This window comes from Osmia bicornis, chromosome 3 (genome assembly GCF_907164935.1).
Source record: "Osmia bicornis bicornis chromosome 3, iOsmBic2.1, whole genome shotgun sequence".
NCBI classification, from domain to species: Eukaryota; Metazoa; Arthropoda; class Insecta; order Hymenoptera; family Megachilidae; genus Osmia; species Osmia bicornis.
In genome coordinates this window covers 8,060,890-8,076,791 of record NC_060218.1, presented here as the reverse complement: position 1 = coordinate 8,076,791, position 15,902 = coordinate 8,060,890, and the positions used below count along the sequence as shown (strand labels likewise).

The window sequence follows — 15,902 nt, the reverse complement described above, 5'->3', positions numbered from 1 at the left end:
CATAGAGCGCATTGAATCGTTGGATATTCTGCGGACACGTTCGATGGGAAAGTTCAATGAAGCATCGAAGAAATAGTTGTACATTTTATCATAAAAGAAGGTAGTTCGATGATATTCTTTCCATCGAATTTCTTCTGAAACGAGATTCTTCTTACAACGAACACAATGGAGGTAGCGGTCGGTTGCTCCCTTCTTTTTTCATCTCGGCGTTTCGAAACATGCCCGTAAACGATTGTTTCAGCCTTCGAGCTTTTTAACCCAGATTCAGATAAAACAAGGCAGCTACCGTTTAAAACGTCAGCCAGCGAAGACTTGTCGGATAATTACGGAACGAACTTCTTAATCCCGTTAAAAACGGTACACGCCCGTTGGATAGGCTGGTAAAAGTTTCTTCTGGAAGAGAGAACGAGGAAAGAACGAGAATTTCCATTCCTTTGGACAATTTCTACCACCATTTTCGAGCGTTCCTAACCGAGAGAGAAAGAGAGAGAGGAAATACGATCCTTGACACGCTTCCGTAGGCGGCAAATGAATTATACTCTGCTTCCAATTGTTTCGTTGTCTTCTGTACGCCATTTTTACACGACTTTATTTTTTAGATACATCTAAAGTAAAATTTTTAAATATTCATTGAATTTCACGGGTGTTAAATTGTTAAGGGTATCAGTTTGAGTAATCTCTCGGAAGGATACATCTAACATCATGAAGCTTCAGACAGCGTATCACCGTTGTGTCGGTTCATTTACACCGATTTAGATTACCTGGTGTTAACGCGTGTTATCTCGAGATAACATCGGTTCAGAGACGCGTTAAATTGCGCTGAAACGTGTACTCCGTTGAAAGCCTTCTGGTTTCTGTTCCTGAGTGACTTTACTCGCGAGTAAACACCATTTGCCATCGTATTAATTCAGGTGTCGGTATTTCGTACCATTTTTTTTTTTTCATTTCGCTCTTTCTAAATATTTTTCGCCCGGCATCATCCATTATAGCGCTTTGAAGGTGCTCGAATGAAATTTCGCGATATTAGCTGGAAGGTAATTTATATTCGCGCCCAGTGAAGACGCATCGCCCAGGCAAAAACTCCATTAATTATTCGCATTCGTTTCGTATCCGAAACAGAGCAAAAAGAGAGAGACAGAGAGATAAGAGATAAAAAAATACACACGACGTCTCGCTTGCGATTAATTAAAAACTACTGCTTCGAGAAGTTGGCGAAAACCCGACGACCTGTCTGTTCCAGCAGATTCCACCAAATAGAAATGACTCCTCTTAAGCGTTCCGTTTCGCACAATCAGCTGAAAGAGCAATTTTGTCGGTTAAACTCGTCCTGGATGACTTTACATCGTCGCACAGTGCTTTAAAAAGCAACTACTGAAAGTAGTTGAAGACTACAGGAAAGCTGGACCTTTTATAACACTGCTTTATAATCCAGAGTGACAACTTGTTTTTTCGGTGAAATTACCAGAATACCAGTTCCACTTTGTATTTTACGCTTGTGAACAAACATTTAAAAGTGTCGTCTCGACATTTGCTCGTATAAATTTAAAGACGAATTATGAAACAATTATTTTGAAAGACGTTTCCGTCTTAGGATCGTCTGTCAGACACCTATCATACCACAAATTCGAAACTTCTACAGGGTGATTCTCTCGCTACTTTACTCAAAGGAAATGCCGCCACAGCAGTATGAATGGACCCAAGTCCTTTTCTCGACTGGGGTGCACACTGTAGCTGTGTCCGTGAAAAGGTTTCGATGACAAAAAAGGGCTCTATTCATACTGGTGTGGCGGCATTTAATTTGAGTAAACTAGCGAGAGAATCATCCTGTATATAATTGCATGCCGGGTGACCGCCAGCGAGAACACTATCATCTCGCCGCCACCTAGCGGTCCCCGGCCCGAACTAAAGGCGTCCGAGGAGAAGAAACCCTCTCCTCTCCTCCACTAAACGCCTACATGATATACCAAAGAAATATTTTCAATCCAATAGAATTGAAAGTTTGTAAAATTGATTTTTCCTTCGTTCTTGAAAATTCCCTAAGGAAATGGTTGCTTGCGTATCTTCGAAACGAGTTGGAAATCACGCATTTGGGTGAATTTTGAAGAATGTTCAAATTCTTCGATGCATCCCCCGAGGGACGATCTCGAATTCGATTCGCGTCGCGCAAGTGGAACGACGTAGCATCGAACTCGACGTCTCTTGTTCATCTCTTTTCGTAGCTTACTAAATTTGTCTATATTTTAAAATTTATATATAGGATTACAGCGTGCAGTGGTGTAATAAGAAATTAGCTCAGCTTCGCGAAGGAAGATACGAACACGGTCACAGGGATTACCACGTTCACAAAATGCACAGCTTGCCGAGCCACGTGCAGCGAGGAAAGCATACGGCTTTCTATCCCCAGGTTCTTTATCGAGTCGTCGGAATCTCAATATACCCTGGTGCAAGGATCCTCCGTGTCTCCGATTATTCGCTGTACCAGCTCGGTAATGCGACTTTGAACGACAACCACACGGAAGTCGAGCGTAGTCCCCGGTTGAACGGGAGACAAAAGGTACCCCCCGATGGCTGTTGCGATCGTTAATAACAGTTAGCTGTACTATCAAAACACACGGTCTCACAGGACAAACTTGGACAAACTTATCCGATGAGATTCTGTCGTTGCTACTCCCGCCGGTGACATCAACCCCGCGCCGAGAGTAATTTTTAACGCTCACTGTGAAAATAGGATTAGCAGAAATTAGGTAACAGAGGGTGGTTCGTAAACTGTGACATTAGATGATTTAGAAATTTAGGTTACGTAGAGGTAAGGAAGAATGTAAATTTGGAAATTAGAAATTAAATAACGTAGGGTAACTTTGGAGCTTAATTGGAATTATTAGAAATTAAGAATAATCTTAGCTACGAATTTCAGAAATTTTTTTGATTATTTTAAAAAGCCAATCCTTGCGTTTCAAAATTAATATTTCTAATTTTAATTAAAATATCATTGGATACATTTCACAGGTCTGGGTCGCGACTAATTCGCTTCCATCGATTAATTACCATTAATAAAATTAGCAATCAACCTGTATATCTTCATTAAACGAGGCAATTATTCATTTTTTAAGTTTGAAGGATCATTCGAGTTGACAGGGTCGTTGAATCGTAAGTGTCAAAGTTCAGGATTTCGGTGGCTTTCGGAATTCAGTCGGCTTCACAAGGCGAATTATAAGCGTTTCAGTGTCGCGAAGCAGGCATCGGCTGCCTGTAATTACATCGACGTAACTTGCCTAATTGATGGTGAGTAATTAAAAGGCAGTGGGGGGCAAGTATTCAAAGTTTGCCTCGATTGACGTCGAGCCGAAGGAATATCAACGTTTCAAATTAAACCGACCGAACTGTGTCGGATCGTTTTACTGATATCGATCATTTCTTACGCAAAGATTCTTGCATTCGTACGGATTTAATTAAAACGCATTCTCTCCGACTACGTCATGAAGAGCTCATTAATTTCAGATAGACCGTGCAACGATGAAACCTTATGGTACAACTATTGCGCACACACCGCTGGAAGACCAACGATCATTGCTCAGGGTTTAATGTAATTGAAGAGAACGCAACGTTGATGCTGATGAAAGTTTCATTAATTAACGCGCTGACCAGCACGGTAGAAATACCTAATACGATTATTTAGAAATTATTAACGCATTCACACTGCATAAGGGACACTATTATAATATTAATGCCAATTATTTAATTTAGCTACCGTCGCCTTTGCCGGAAACTGAAATTCATGGTGCTAATCACCGGTTGTGTCAGTCACGCGTTAGCTAAGCTTCTCATCCCCGTAGGTTTGACTAAGGGTTTTGTTGATTTTCCAGGTGCGATCTTCACGGAGGATCAAAAGGACAGTCCGTCGGAGTTGGCGTTCAAATACGCCATCTATAAAATCAACAAGGACAAAACCCTGCTGGCGAACACGACCTTGGTCTACGATATACAATACGTGCCTAAGGACGATTCTTTCAGGACCTCTAAAAAAGGTGAGTCACCAAAATTCTTATCGAACAATAAAAAAAGATGAAACGACTAATATAAGTCTTTATGGTGAACACTCGCTCGTATTGTGCCAGTTTTCCCAGATTCTCGGTCTTCGTCCCTCGCGCTACGAAACGTATTTAACGCCTCGAAACATCTCGAGTGAAAACATCTCGACACGGAAACGTTACGACGTCGCGTCGATAAGGCACGAATTTCGTATCTGATTAAAACGAGGCGTTACTCGAGGCCCGAACTCTTTCTATTTCGAAGCTTAATAAACGCCAGAAGCTCGGGGACCGAGATGCTTTCGAAAGAGTTTCGTCGATTTCTGTTCGCGAGGCGAGTCTGATTTTCATCTTCGATACGGTGAAATGATAAAAGTTACGTTCCTCGAACGTTTCATGACCAGAGTGGCTCGTAACTTTTTTACTCGTGCCGAGAAAATAATAGTAGCTTTGCTTCCTTCGACAACAATCGTCTGCTATCGTCACTTTTTCGTATGATTATATTTTTCACTCAGAGTAATAGGTAAAATATTTTATCGGTTTCTACTTCTTTCTTTATCATACGACAACCACTTCGATTTCCTCGCAAAAAGGGCGATATACGGGAGATAGCACATATTGGCGAGGTGAACAAGAAACGACTAGTCATAAGGAGAAATATATGCAAAATAATTCCACGGGTATATCGAGTCGCCGTGAAACCATAACAATGTTTCTTGCTAGTCGATCGTACGTAGCCTGGCGAACGTAAATTGCGAGCCGTAAATCCGACGGGGCGTTGATAAATTCGTAACAAAGTTCTATTCCGTCGTGGATGCTGACTGGATTATTGGAACTCAAAGGCACTTCATTTCCTGTGTCGAGTACTTTTCGCGGTGTTCATTTAACGTACATCATTGTTGCATATATTCAGATACAGTGATGTTGGCAAAGGAAAATCACATGGTAGATAATTGATTAAACTGTACCTTTTGAAAATTGAAAATTCATCGTAAATTGCGATATTTACAGTGGGTGATCAAATTATTAGAGAAGAGTCGCGAAAGTAAGGATATAGTGGAGAAAAGAGAAGGTTTCACTCGCATAAATTGACGATTTTATATAAAACTGATTAATTCTTAAATGAAATTTTGTTATTTTATTATGATGTATTGATGCTTGTAAAATTATGATACACAGTTGAAAACAGTGAAAGTTCTCCGGATCTCAACCCCATAGAAAATTTGTGGGAACATTTATTATTATTAATAAATGTCAATTGATTGAATGTTTGACAGATGTATGGGCCAGAAATAAAGCAATCAAAATGAATTGTTTAAAATGCATCGAAAGTAAGATACATGTGTAAATATAATCTTTCAAATGTATTTGTTTATTTTTATAAGTATTTTTTTCTATATTATTAAATGTAAAAACCTTAAAATTGTGGTTCTAGTTCTACATAAACACGAAAAACCTATTATTCATACCGTGGCTCTAATAATTTGATCAGCCACTGTTAATAAAATTTACAAAGAAGTAACTATAGAAATCGTAAAAATATATTTGAAGATGTGCTCGTTCGAGCGAGTTCATAGACCCGTAGTTACTCTTTAACAACCTTCACGAACTTCATTGTACATCGACGATCCTCTTCGCGTAGTAAATACGCTCGGGACGAGCTTTCGTAGCCGACAAGCCGCATCCGCGTCAGCTTCCGCGTTTAAAGATATTCCAGGCTCGTCTGAAAAGATTTTCCATTTCCAAAGCGTTCCCCGTCTATCTGTCTTTTTCTCTCGGTAAGAATCTCAGCCTCGGGCTTCCTCCTTTCCGTTTTTACCTTCCTTCTCTTTTCTCCGCTCTATCCTTACTTTCGCGACTCTTCTCTCGTGATAAATCTTCGACGCGAAGGGACCGTCGGCCCTTTTTTTCCTCCTCTTTCTTTCCTTCTTTATTTCTTTCTTTCTGTAGCGCAACGCGAGCTTAATGTCGCGTACTGTTCGACTCACCCCGCACGCGAAAGCTAATGTTCCGTTGTAGATTCGGGAAGAATAATCTTCCCCGTGTCGAGAAAGTTTCGAACAAGAATATTTGTCGCTCCTCTGCCGGACCGGTCGAGAATTATAATTAAAATCGAATTTAACTACGCTAGATTATCTTAAAACTTCGTTTGAAATTCCCAAAGTAATAGTGCATCCTAAATAATTGGCAAGAAAGATAAAGTAAATACTGTTTCTGTAATTTTAATATCGTAAATGAGAAATGTCATAATGGTTATATAATATCATCATTAAGAAGGAAATTTGTTTTACTTGTAGACTTTACAATAATAGGTTCATAATGAAACGTTTCTTTGATACTTTTGTTAATGTCGATAGAATTCCAACGATTGCGTTTGAAGAGAACGTCTTACGGTCGGGCTGTCGTTCAGGGAAGCGTAAGACACACTAAACCGGGAAAGAGAAACGAATCCTCAAAATTCATTGAATAACTTTCAGAAGTCCCTTTGATCCCTCCAGGCGGAACATTTTAATGGAAGCTTTCCTTTATTACCGGCAAACTTTCCTCCCTTTCGACACTGTAACTGCTTCTTTGTCAGCTGGACGGCCATCGTATCCTCTGGTTCTGTCGAAGATCCTGCAATCCTTTCTTTGAAATCGATGAAATAATGTCAATCACGTTTTTCGGAGTGTGTGTTTCAGAATAACACCGAGCAATATTTAGAATAAAAGTGTAATAAATTCGAGTCTTCAGTTGTGAAAAATTTCTGACGAATTTAACAAGAAAGGAAAAGCAACCATAAATGACGTAACACGAGGTAAACGAAACTGGTGTCGAAGCAGTAATAGGAAATTTTTTCTTATATCACAACGAAAATGAAAAAGTTAGAGAGATATCAGACTGCTGGTGTGCTTTCTGTCAAGCGAACCGACGAGTACCAGTTGTGTTTTTAATTTACTCCTTCTCGTCGGACACGTTTCTTTTTCAACCTGGCCCGCGAAACTCGAACAAAACCTCGATATCTTTGTTTCTGTTTCCATAGAACGGCAAACGTAACGTGAGTTTCAGAGAAAATTCAGGTCAACCGGAACTGTAAGATTGCCAGCGTTTTCCTTCCCGCGAATGAGCTGGACAAAGTTTCAACGGGTCGTCATTAACCCAGCGTTCGTCGTTTTGTGTTTTTCCTGCACGTTACTCGTTTACGGTGCTCCTTTATTCGCTACAAAATTATTCAAACATAAATTGTGTTAATTTCTCGTTTACTCTTTTGTGAATTGTCAACTCTTTACATAGGAATTCCTAAAGAGAACGATATTTTAACTCACTTTGAATTCAATACCGCATTTTACATTATATTCATTTTCTAAATTTGATACTGAAATTATTAAATGATACATGTAACTGTAGATTAATATTTTAGTATTGTTCAAAGGCCTCTGAATAAAGGTCCTGGGTAAACTGTGACATGAATGTTAAATCAGTAAATGAAAATTTGACAGAAATTATATCAATAATTATTAACAATCGTTGCATCGATGAATGTTGATAGATAATTTGCGTCACAATTGTTTTTAACGAACAATTGGGAATAATTTTCCTGGAAAGCTATCAAAGCAAATATGGTTATGCACTTCATTCATTAATGCCTGATGTTTGTATCATCGGTCCTTGAATAATACTGCTAAAATTATACCAAATATTGTTACTCCCGCTGTTATTACAATTATTATTATTGTTACTTTGGCTTTATATTAATACATTCCACAAATGTACCCGGGAAAGAGGCAGAGAAGCGTAGCAAAATAAGCGAATGCGATCACGAGAGCGTATTAAATTAGTTTCAGAATTAAAAGTAGTTTTAATGTAAACGCGAAATGAAAGTGGAGGACTCTTTAAAAATAATAACGGAGAAATCATTTTCGTAAAAGCAACAAGCTGTGAAACAAGAAATTTGCATATAATGTTCATTTATCATGCTTAAGTACATATTACTCGAAAATGAAGCTTATTTTAGCTTATGATATTGCAAGGGTTAAACCCAGAGTCTTTAAGAGATAAATAAAAAGTAATTAATTCGGCAAACTTCTCTTGGCTATCTTACCAGGATCGCTGTAATGGAAAAGATTAAGTTAGCTAGGTAAAATTAATCAGAAACTAGTTAAGCTTCTCGATATAAATCTCGAGTCACTTCAACGTCTTCGGTATCCTCTGGAGACAGCTTGAAAAGCGTCAGTGTCGTCTGGGAACACTGAAAACGTCAGAGGATGTTCATGAGATACCGTCGGTTCGTTAACGAAAACAGCTGTATTCTTAACGAACCAACAGGCTTATTTATCCAGGAGGAGGAAAACGTTCGACTTAATCAAGAGGACACCGACGAAACGTCTCCGCGTCGTCGCTGCGATGGAACTGCCAGAAGGGGTTCGTTTTCATGAAACGAAACGAAATTTTTCTTCCGCCTTCGGCGACGAAGAGAAGAACGACACTAAATAAAATTACGATCGTTCGATGGAGCCGATAGAATTCAGAGCTGGAAGACTTTTCTTGCGATCGACTTTTTTATATCTTGTTCAGAAACCAAGGAGGATTTCATAAAATGGCCATTTTTATTCTCGACTAGATAGAAAAAATTTAATAAACATTAATTATCCAAAATCACATTTTTATTCCGCGAGAAGAAAAATAAAGCTTGTTTTTCTTTTTTTAATTGAATTTTATGTGAAACGATGAGGGGTTCGAAGCGATCAATCTGGGGTTAAGTGAAAGCTGCAACGTAAACGGAGAAACGATGAGTCAGACGATCGACATAGTACTCGAACGGGTCAAATCAGGGAGCAAAGAAATGTCTCGTGAATAATTCAACGAGCACGGACAAAGCAGAATACTTAGACACGACGAAATCCCAGGCTAGAAATCGAACGCATCCATTCTCCTCGCTGAGCTACCCTTTACACGCGTGCCAAGAATCATTTTCTAAAGAAAAACCTCTATTCCTAGTATACCGTGACTGAAAGGGTAATGGATCAGGAAGCCATCAACGTATCAATTTTCTGTCTATTTTCAACGATATTCGTTCATAGACAACCACCATCTCGTAAATCATATACTGTCATTGATGTTCTATGCAATTTACAAACATTAGATCATAACACCTTGATTCCAATCAAAATTTCTAACAAAATAATTATAAAATCAATTTCTGTAATACTATTGTAATACTAAGCCAAAGGATTAAATCAAAAAATTCTTATCACTTTGTGTACCAAATTAGAAATTACTAAGAATATTTCAAAATTCTTGAAAATTTCCTTTCATCATAGATATCCATTTGACAGATATAGATTCTAAAACGATCTTTCCTGTTGCAGCTTGCAAGCAGCTGTCCAGATCGGTCCAAGGGATCTTCGGCCCGTCTGATCCTCTTCTGGGCGCTCACATACAAAGTATATGCGAAGCTCTGGACGTGCCGCACTTAGAAGCCAGGGTCGACTTCGAGCCGACGTTCAAGGAGTTCAGTATAAACCTCTATCCCTCGCAGGACCACTTGAATAAAGCTTTCAAGGATCTGATGTCCTTCTTAAACTGGACCCGAGTGGCAATTATCTACGAGGAGGATTACGGTGAGTATCATAAATCTACCGAAGAACAGGAATATCCGAGGACCGGTTTCCTTAGAGAATTTACCTAACCATCCTCTCTACTATGCATATAATCAAATAAAATTTATAATCTTTGTACGCTGTGCAATTTATATTGCTTCGTAATAAAAATTCGTATAAAATAAAAAATAGCAAATGACAGAAAGAACGGTGTCAGTGTCAAAACAACGAAGCAAACATCGGAGGCGCAACTAGATTTTCAAACGTACGAGTAGGGCTCTCCAAGGAATCACGGGAACAACATTGCTCGCTGATGGCATGCCGTGTCATACAGGCTAGTCATTACGCTGCCTCTCTTTTTTTTTTTTTGTCAACCGTGGTGATGCACCCCTATGCAAATAGGCCGTCGGATTCAGCCGGCGGAAGTTGATGTCTGCGCGACGCTGAAATGTCCGCCTGTCATTCGCACCCGCACGTAACGGAACTCAGTCGCGTAAAATCGTACAAGATTTGTCACCATGGGCCAGTGATTTTTTTCTACCTCGAAGATTTTAGCGAGCGATGCCTTGGAAATTTCAACCCTTTCCGTTAATTTACTACTTAGAGCATCGACAAGTTGTTATAATTGCAAGACCTCCAAAATTAACGTTAAATCTTACAAAGCTCCCAGGAAGTTCGCGATCATCAATCTTCCACGACGATAATTAATTTCCACTGGCATGAAGTCTTAATGTTTACCTCCTGGGGTTTAAACTCTCTCTCTCCTCGCGCTTGACGTGCTTTTCTCACTTTGAGTGTACCGAAGCAAGCGATATACGTACGTAACTCGTCTGTCACATTGCAGCCAACCACTAATCGAAATTCTGTAGTCGAACCGTGTCGCAAGCTTGCAATTCCATTAGAGTTCCCTGGGGTTAGTTAAGCAAGAAGCGGAGGAAATTTGAAGGAAGAATTTTTGCAAAACCAGTCAGCACAAAAGGGTATTGTACGTTCGATTCGATCGAACACTCTCTCGGCAAATCGAACAGAGGATTTGAAATATCTATCTAACACGTTTAATCCAGTGATACCGAATTGGAAAATGGAAAAGTATTAAGCCCTTTCATTTTTTTCCTATGAAAAACAACATGGGTTTTTAGGAATTACTCGACTGCCGGGGTAAAGTATGATCATTATATGAAATGACCTTTCTTGATTGGACGGCGTAATCATTTTCTCTATAAACGGAGAAGAGACCCCAGGAAGACTACTGCTTTTTACGTCACCTTCAAGGCTACGACGGCTATAAATTCCTTTAGCAGCTTACAGTATCTTCTTGCAACAGAACAACGGTACCGTAGTTTCGGAGAAACTTATTCTGCACACGTTAGGTCGTCCAAATATGAATCAATTTAATTAAAATTGCATCAACTACAAATTGGATTTGAAATAATTTTGCAAAGTTTCTTTCAAAATTTCACTTAATACAATTGCATAATTCTACATCCACTCGAGGAACAGAAAATCGTTTTGAAAAATTAATTTTGTTAAAAGGTTGAAGGAGCTCGTAGCAAAAAATCTCCAACGAAGATAAAGGAGATGGGGTATTCTATTTCGATTCTTGTTGCACCGCGTGCAATTTCTGTATTGTGGAAAACTATCATAAATATCCTGCCAGAAGAATCGTCCAACCCCTGGCTCCACGCACAGTTATACGTTTAAAGGAGACTTTAACCCCATACGTTAACCCTTGTTACGTCCCTCTCCTTTCTATCCAGCCCGTTGTTACCTCAGACGTATTCACGAGCACAAAGAGGAAATCGATGCGCGAGTGCGTTCAGCGCAAAGCAGCGCGCGATAATTGGAAACCGCGTCTAAGAAGCGGTTTGTTATCTTTCAATTTCGCATTTTCAATGGGAAAAGCTGCTCCTTGAAATTATTCCACCGGCTGATTCATTATTTAAAGCGTTGATTGCCACCATGGCAGGGGTTATCGGCGAACCGAATAGCGAATTTAATATAATCGTATAATTAAGAAAAAGAAAATGAAGGTGGTAAAATATTTCTATCTTGCATAGAAATTAAACTGTTCTTATGGAAATTTTTCAGCTTGATATTCTTGAAAATTTTGCGAATTTAGTATCTTGAAAAATTAATATAATGTTAATACTCCTTAGAATTATCTTGAGAGATACGAAATCATTTAAAATACGATCTCTCCATGGTACGCCGTTGGAAAGTAGAAAAATTCAAATTTTCCACGATTCTTTTCACTATTCCTGCCATAAATTCGATGCCGGTCTTCAGAGTTCGTTGCGTCGTGATTTTATGCGACAGAAAGGTCGGTGACCATTTCCCAAAGCGCTTTACGAACAGGTCAGTGGATTCGTGAATTCGAATGGGTGACGCGAACCTGTCGAAAATTTTCGACGAACGTCCGTGATCGCGCGATCGAAAATAAAAAGCGTCACAGAGGTTGTCGTCGATCGACGTTGCCTAGCGAGAAAAGGAGAATTATTTTCAGTATTGAAAAATTTCCTCTTTTCTTCCTGCTCTGAGACGTCGTGACAAGAACAAATAGTGAAACTTGTTATAATTTATAAAAAAGTTCAATTTTCTTGTTCACAGGATTATTTAAGCTGCAGGATCTCGTTAAATCGCCACCTTCCACGAGGACAGAGATGTACATCCGCCAGGCAGGACCTGGATCCTACAGGCAAGTCCTTCGGGAAGTCAGACACAAGGAGATTTACAAACTGATCGTCGACACGGATCCCGCGCACATGCAGCAATTTTTTCGAGCGGTGAGTCAGAATCAATGAAACAAATTTTATAATAAATTACCAGAACTGAGAGTAATCAAGTACCTTGACACGGTTGCACCTAAAAACTGAAATCACAGCAGAAAAGCGAAAGTTTATTCACAAAGTTGAATAAAAGTCATAAGTAAGCAACATCCTGTCGAATAAATTCATCTTGTTACTTGTACTGTTATTCAATTGTTCTGGGATCTCCTTTTGGTGTTATTCATTCCTTGGCCGTAATTTTCACGGGAAATAATAAGATAACAGACTGGGAAGGATTTCGAGCATGAAGAGAAAGGCAATTTGCTCGGAGTGTTGTTGCAATTAAATTTTTCGATAGCCTCGAATTCTTGCTCATTTTCCACTGTTTGCCTTTTCCACTTAGATTTTCCTAAGCTGATCACCCGCAGTTATGTTGAATAATTCCCTCGGGAATAGATCAGAAATATTATTTGTTCATAGTTGTTACAAACCACGCAACCAATTGGAAAATAAAAATTGTTTAAAATAGCGAAGAAAAAAGCTGATGCAGTTTTCGAATGTTGCAACGTGTGCTTTTCAGCTCTTTTTTTATCGATTTGCAATAAAAATCTGTTAACCAAACCGACAACGCGATGGCAGTCAACAATAGAATGCTGTTAACACTTTGATTGCCACAGTGAAAACTGCTATACATGGTATGACGTTGTTCAATCAAAGTTTTTAAAGATACGTATGGTCATTTAATTGTTTTATTCGATTTCGTGATCAATACTGTACGTTGCAATTCACAATCAACCATCTTATATTAAGAATATCAATGAAACTTTTATGCAATTATTTTCAGTATTCTTTAAGCTTTAAATTGATAGATCACAAATATTATTTTGTAATAATTTTATGTCATGAAATTTTGTCAGAATTTCAATGTCTCAAAATGAACCATTTCAATGATAGTCACAGTACTTTTACTTTTTAAACTAAAATCATTCCTGAATATTTTTATAAAAATTTAAAGAAAGACCATTGTTTCGAAATCAATAAAAAAGATCGATCATCGAAAGTCATCGCAAAAGGTTCAATCGATCGTCGCGTTCGACGCAGAAAAGCCGGTGTTTTCCACAATTATCGGCCCTTTTATCCGTTAGAAAAATATGCATAATCCGAGGGAACCGGCGTACCGGAAATTGCACGGTACCGTGAACCGTTTCCCGTCGAGAACGATCGTCGATTCCACGTTTTCGGAGTTTCGTCGACACACAGGACAAAAATGCTCGCCGCCGTTTATTCCGGGGAAATCGGCGCTCACTGCAATTGCCTTTTACGACGAAACGCGCGTATAAAAGGATTATAGCGTGCAATTCGACGCGGACAGCCAACCATGAGAAACAAAAAGATATTTCTGGAAATTAATAGCAATTATGAGAAAAAGCATCTTGTCAATCCAAATCATTTTCCTTTATCATTTATGAAGGTTCAATATTAATTGATATAAAAAATGATCAAAGTCGAGTACAAGTGAGGATTAAATCAACCCTTGAATATCATAATTTTTCCTGAAATTAATTCATTTTCCAGCGTGGAAATTCATTTTCCTATCGGCAGGATATTAAATCCACAGGATTATTCATTTAAAGCGAGGTTCTCGTGTGATGTATAGAAAAAGGACCTCCTCGGTATGAATCTCTTATGCGAGAAAAAAAAGTAAGAATGGCTTCATATCCGGTTTCACGGATCACTCTCGATTCATTTCGAAGGGGGTTCGATTAAATTTGTTCAATTTTAATTGCACCGTCTTTATTAAGGGAAAGCCGATGGATACGGGGACGTGATGGTTCCATGGTTCAAATTCCATTCGGGTTCCTCGTTGGATCCGTCGAGAGGCAATCTTGGTTGAGACGTGGTCGAAGGAAACCCGTTATTTGCATGCCCGGTCCATTGGGAATTCCTGCGGATATTCCTTGTTGCTTGAGTAATCAAAAAACGTCCTGACTTTCTTGCAATTCTCTCCCTCTTTGTGCGTTTCGCTTGTCGTCTCGTCTTCCTTCTTGGCAAGTAATTTTCTGCCCTCTTCTCTTCGCTCTTTCCTTTATCCGGCTTCTCTCTGATTGTAAATTATGACCCGAAGAACGAACACGTGTGATCATATCGTGGAAGATACAAGATAAAATGTATTATTCTTTTTCGATATATTACAATATTTGCATAGATCCTAGTTTTATTTTATTAATACACGTTTTTATCGCGAAGTGTTATGGTACCGGAACACACGTTTCAATATACGAATAGTGGATTCTGGAGAGGATAAGGTATTACAGGAGAAAATCTTTTGGAGGACCACTTTAACCGATTGAGACCGTCGATCGTTCGAATGATCCTTCCCCAAACGCAATACCTAAAATGGTTGTTCTACAAACACAGTTTTATCCACGCTATTCTGGACGGATCGGAGATAAGACACTGTAACAATAAACAAACAGATGATTCACATTTATGGACGCATATATAATTTAATAAATATTCCTCGTTTCAAGGAGAAAAAGATGAATAAGGTTTATTATAATTGAAATTCAAACCAGTTTCCATTTTCTCTGCCTTTAATTCACATTTCACGCCGCGAAGTGTTAGCATCAATAGAATTCTCTCTGCCAAAATTCCTCTTTGTGCACCGAATTTCTACTCCATCTCTGTGATCTCCATCGTAAAATGTAAAAGAGCAAAATAGTAAATTAAAAAGGTGCCAGTATATACGACTAATTTGTTCTTTCTTTATCTATTGCAGATACTACAGCTGCAGATGAACGATTACAGATACCACTACATGTTCACCACGTTCGTAAGTATTTATTCAGAGTCTGGTATCCTGTTTTCGTGATAATTACAACTCCTCTTTGCAATTTTCCTGATGAGACTCGTTTGAACTCGTTCCTGAAGCAGAAGCTCTGCTAATCCTGTATATCATTTATAGTTTTAATTTTATTTTTTAAATTGTCATTTCTTTTTCTGTTTAATATATCAACATTTTTCGTCGTGTCGTATTGTTTTCATTTCATTTGTTCAGCTGAATTTGAGGTATGAATTACAATTTCTGAACGAATTTTATGTATATCTTTTTGTAAGAGATCTGGGAACATCAATCTGTTATTGGGGATTTAATTTGCAGCTGCCGAATCAACTGAACGAAATAAAAATTTATTTATTTACGTTCGAATTTTGACGACAATGAACATATAGCGGGGTCGCATTCGACGCTCGAAATCGTAGCAAATCCATTAGGTTTTCGATTTTCAACGAGCACTCTATTATTTGAATTTGAATCGTATGGTCGCTGCAGGTGACTCGATGCATCTGGTTCCGAAACGCGATTTACAGAAATGTTCGAAATATCAAAGCCCTGAATATTTATCGAAATATTGTACGTGTTAAAAAAATGATTTATGTTGTAAAAGAAAATTTTCCTAATACCTTAATTTTATTTAATCACTTGTAAATGCAAAGCCTTAATTAATAATTCTATATTAATTCTATATTAA

The 15,902-nt window shown here is 38.5% G+C and overlaps 1 protein-coding gene across 2 annotated transcripts in view; it reads left to right on the top strand.

The window, feature by feature from the left end:
* Positions 1-15,902, top strand: part of LOC114876731 (glutamate receptor ionotropic, kainate 2) — a 98,780-nt gene that overhangs the window by 54,175 nt on the left and 28,703 nt on the right. For both annotated transcript variants that reach the window (XM_029188519.2, XM_046285114.1), the window contains exons 3-6: positions 3,864-4,025; positions 9,377-9,628; positions 12,215-12,390; positions 15,152-15,205. In XM_029188519.2, coding sequence (XP_029044352.2) covers positions 3,864-4,025; positions 9,377-9,628; positions 12,215-12,390; positions 15,152-15,205 — 644 coding nt within the window. The remainder of the gene's footprint in view (positions 1-3,863; positions 4,026-9,376; positions 9,629-12,214; positions 12,391-15,151; positions 15,206-15,902) is intronic.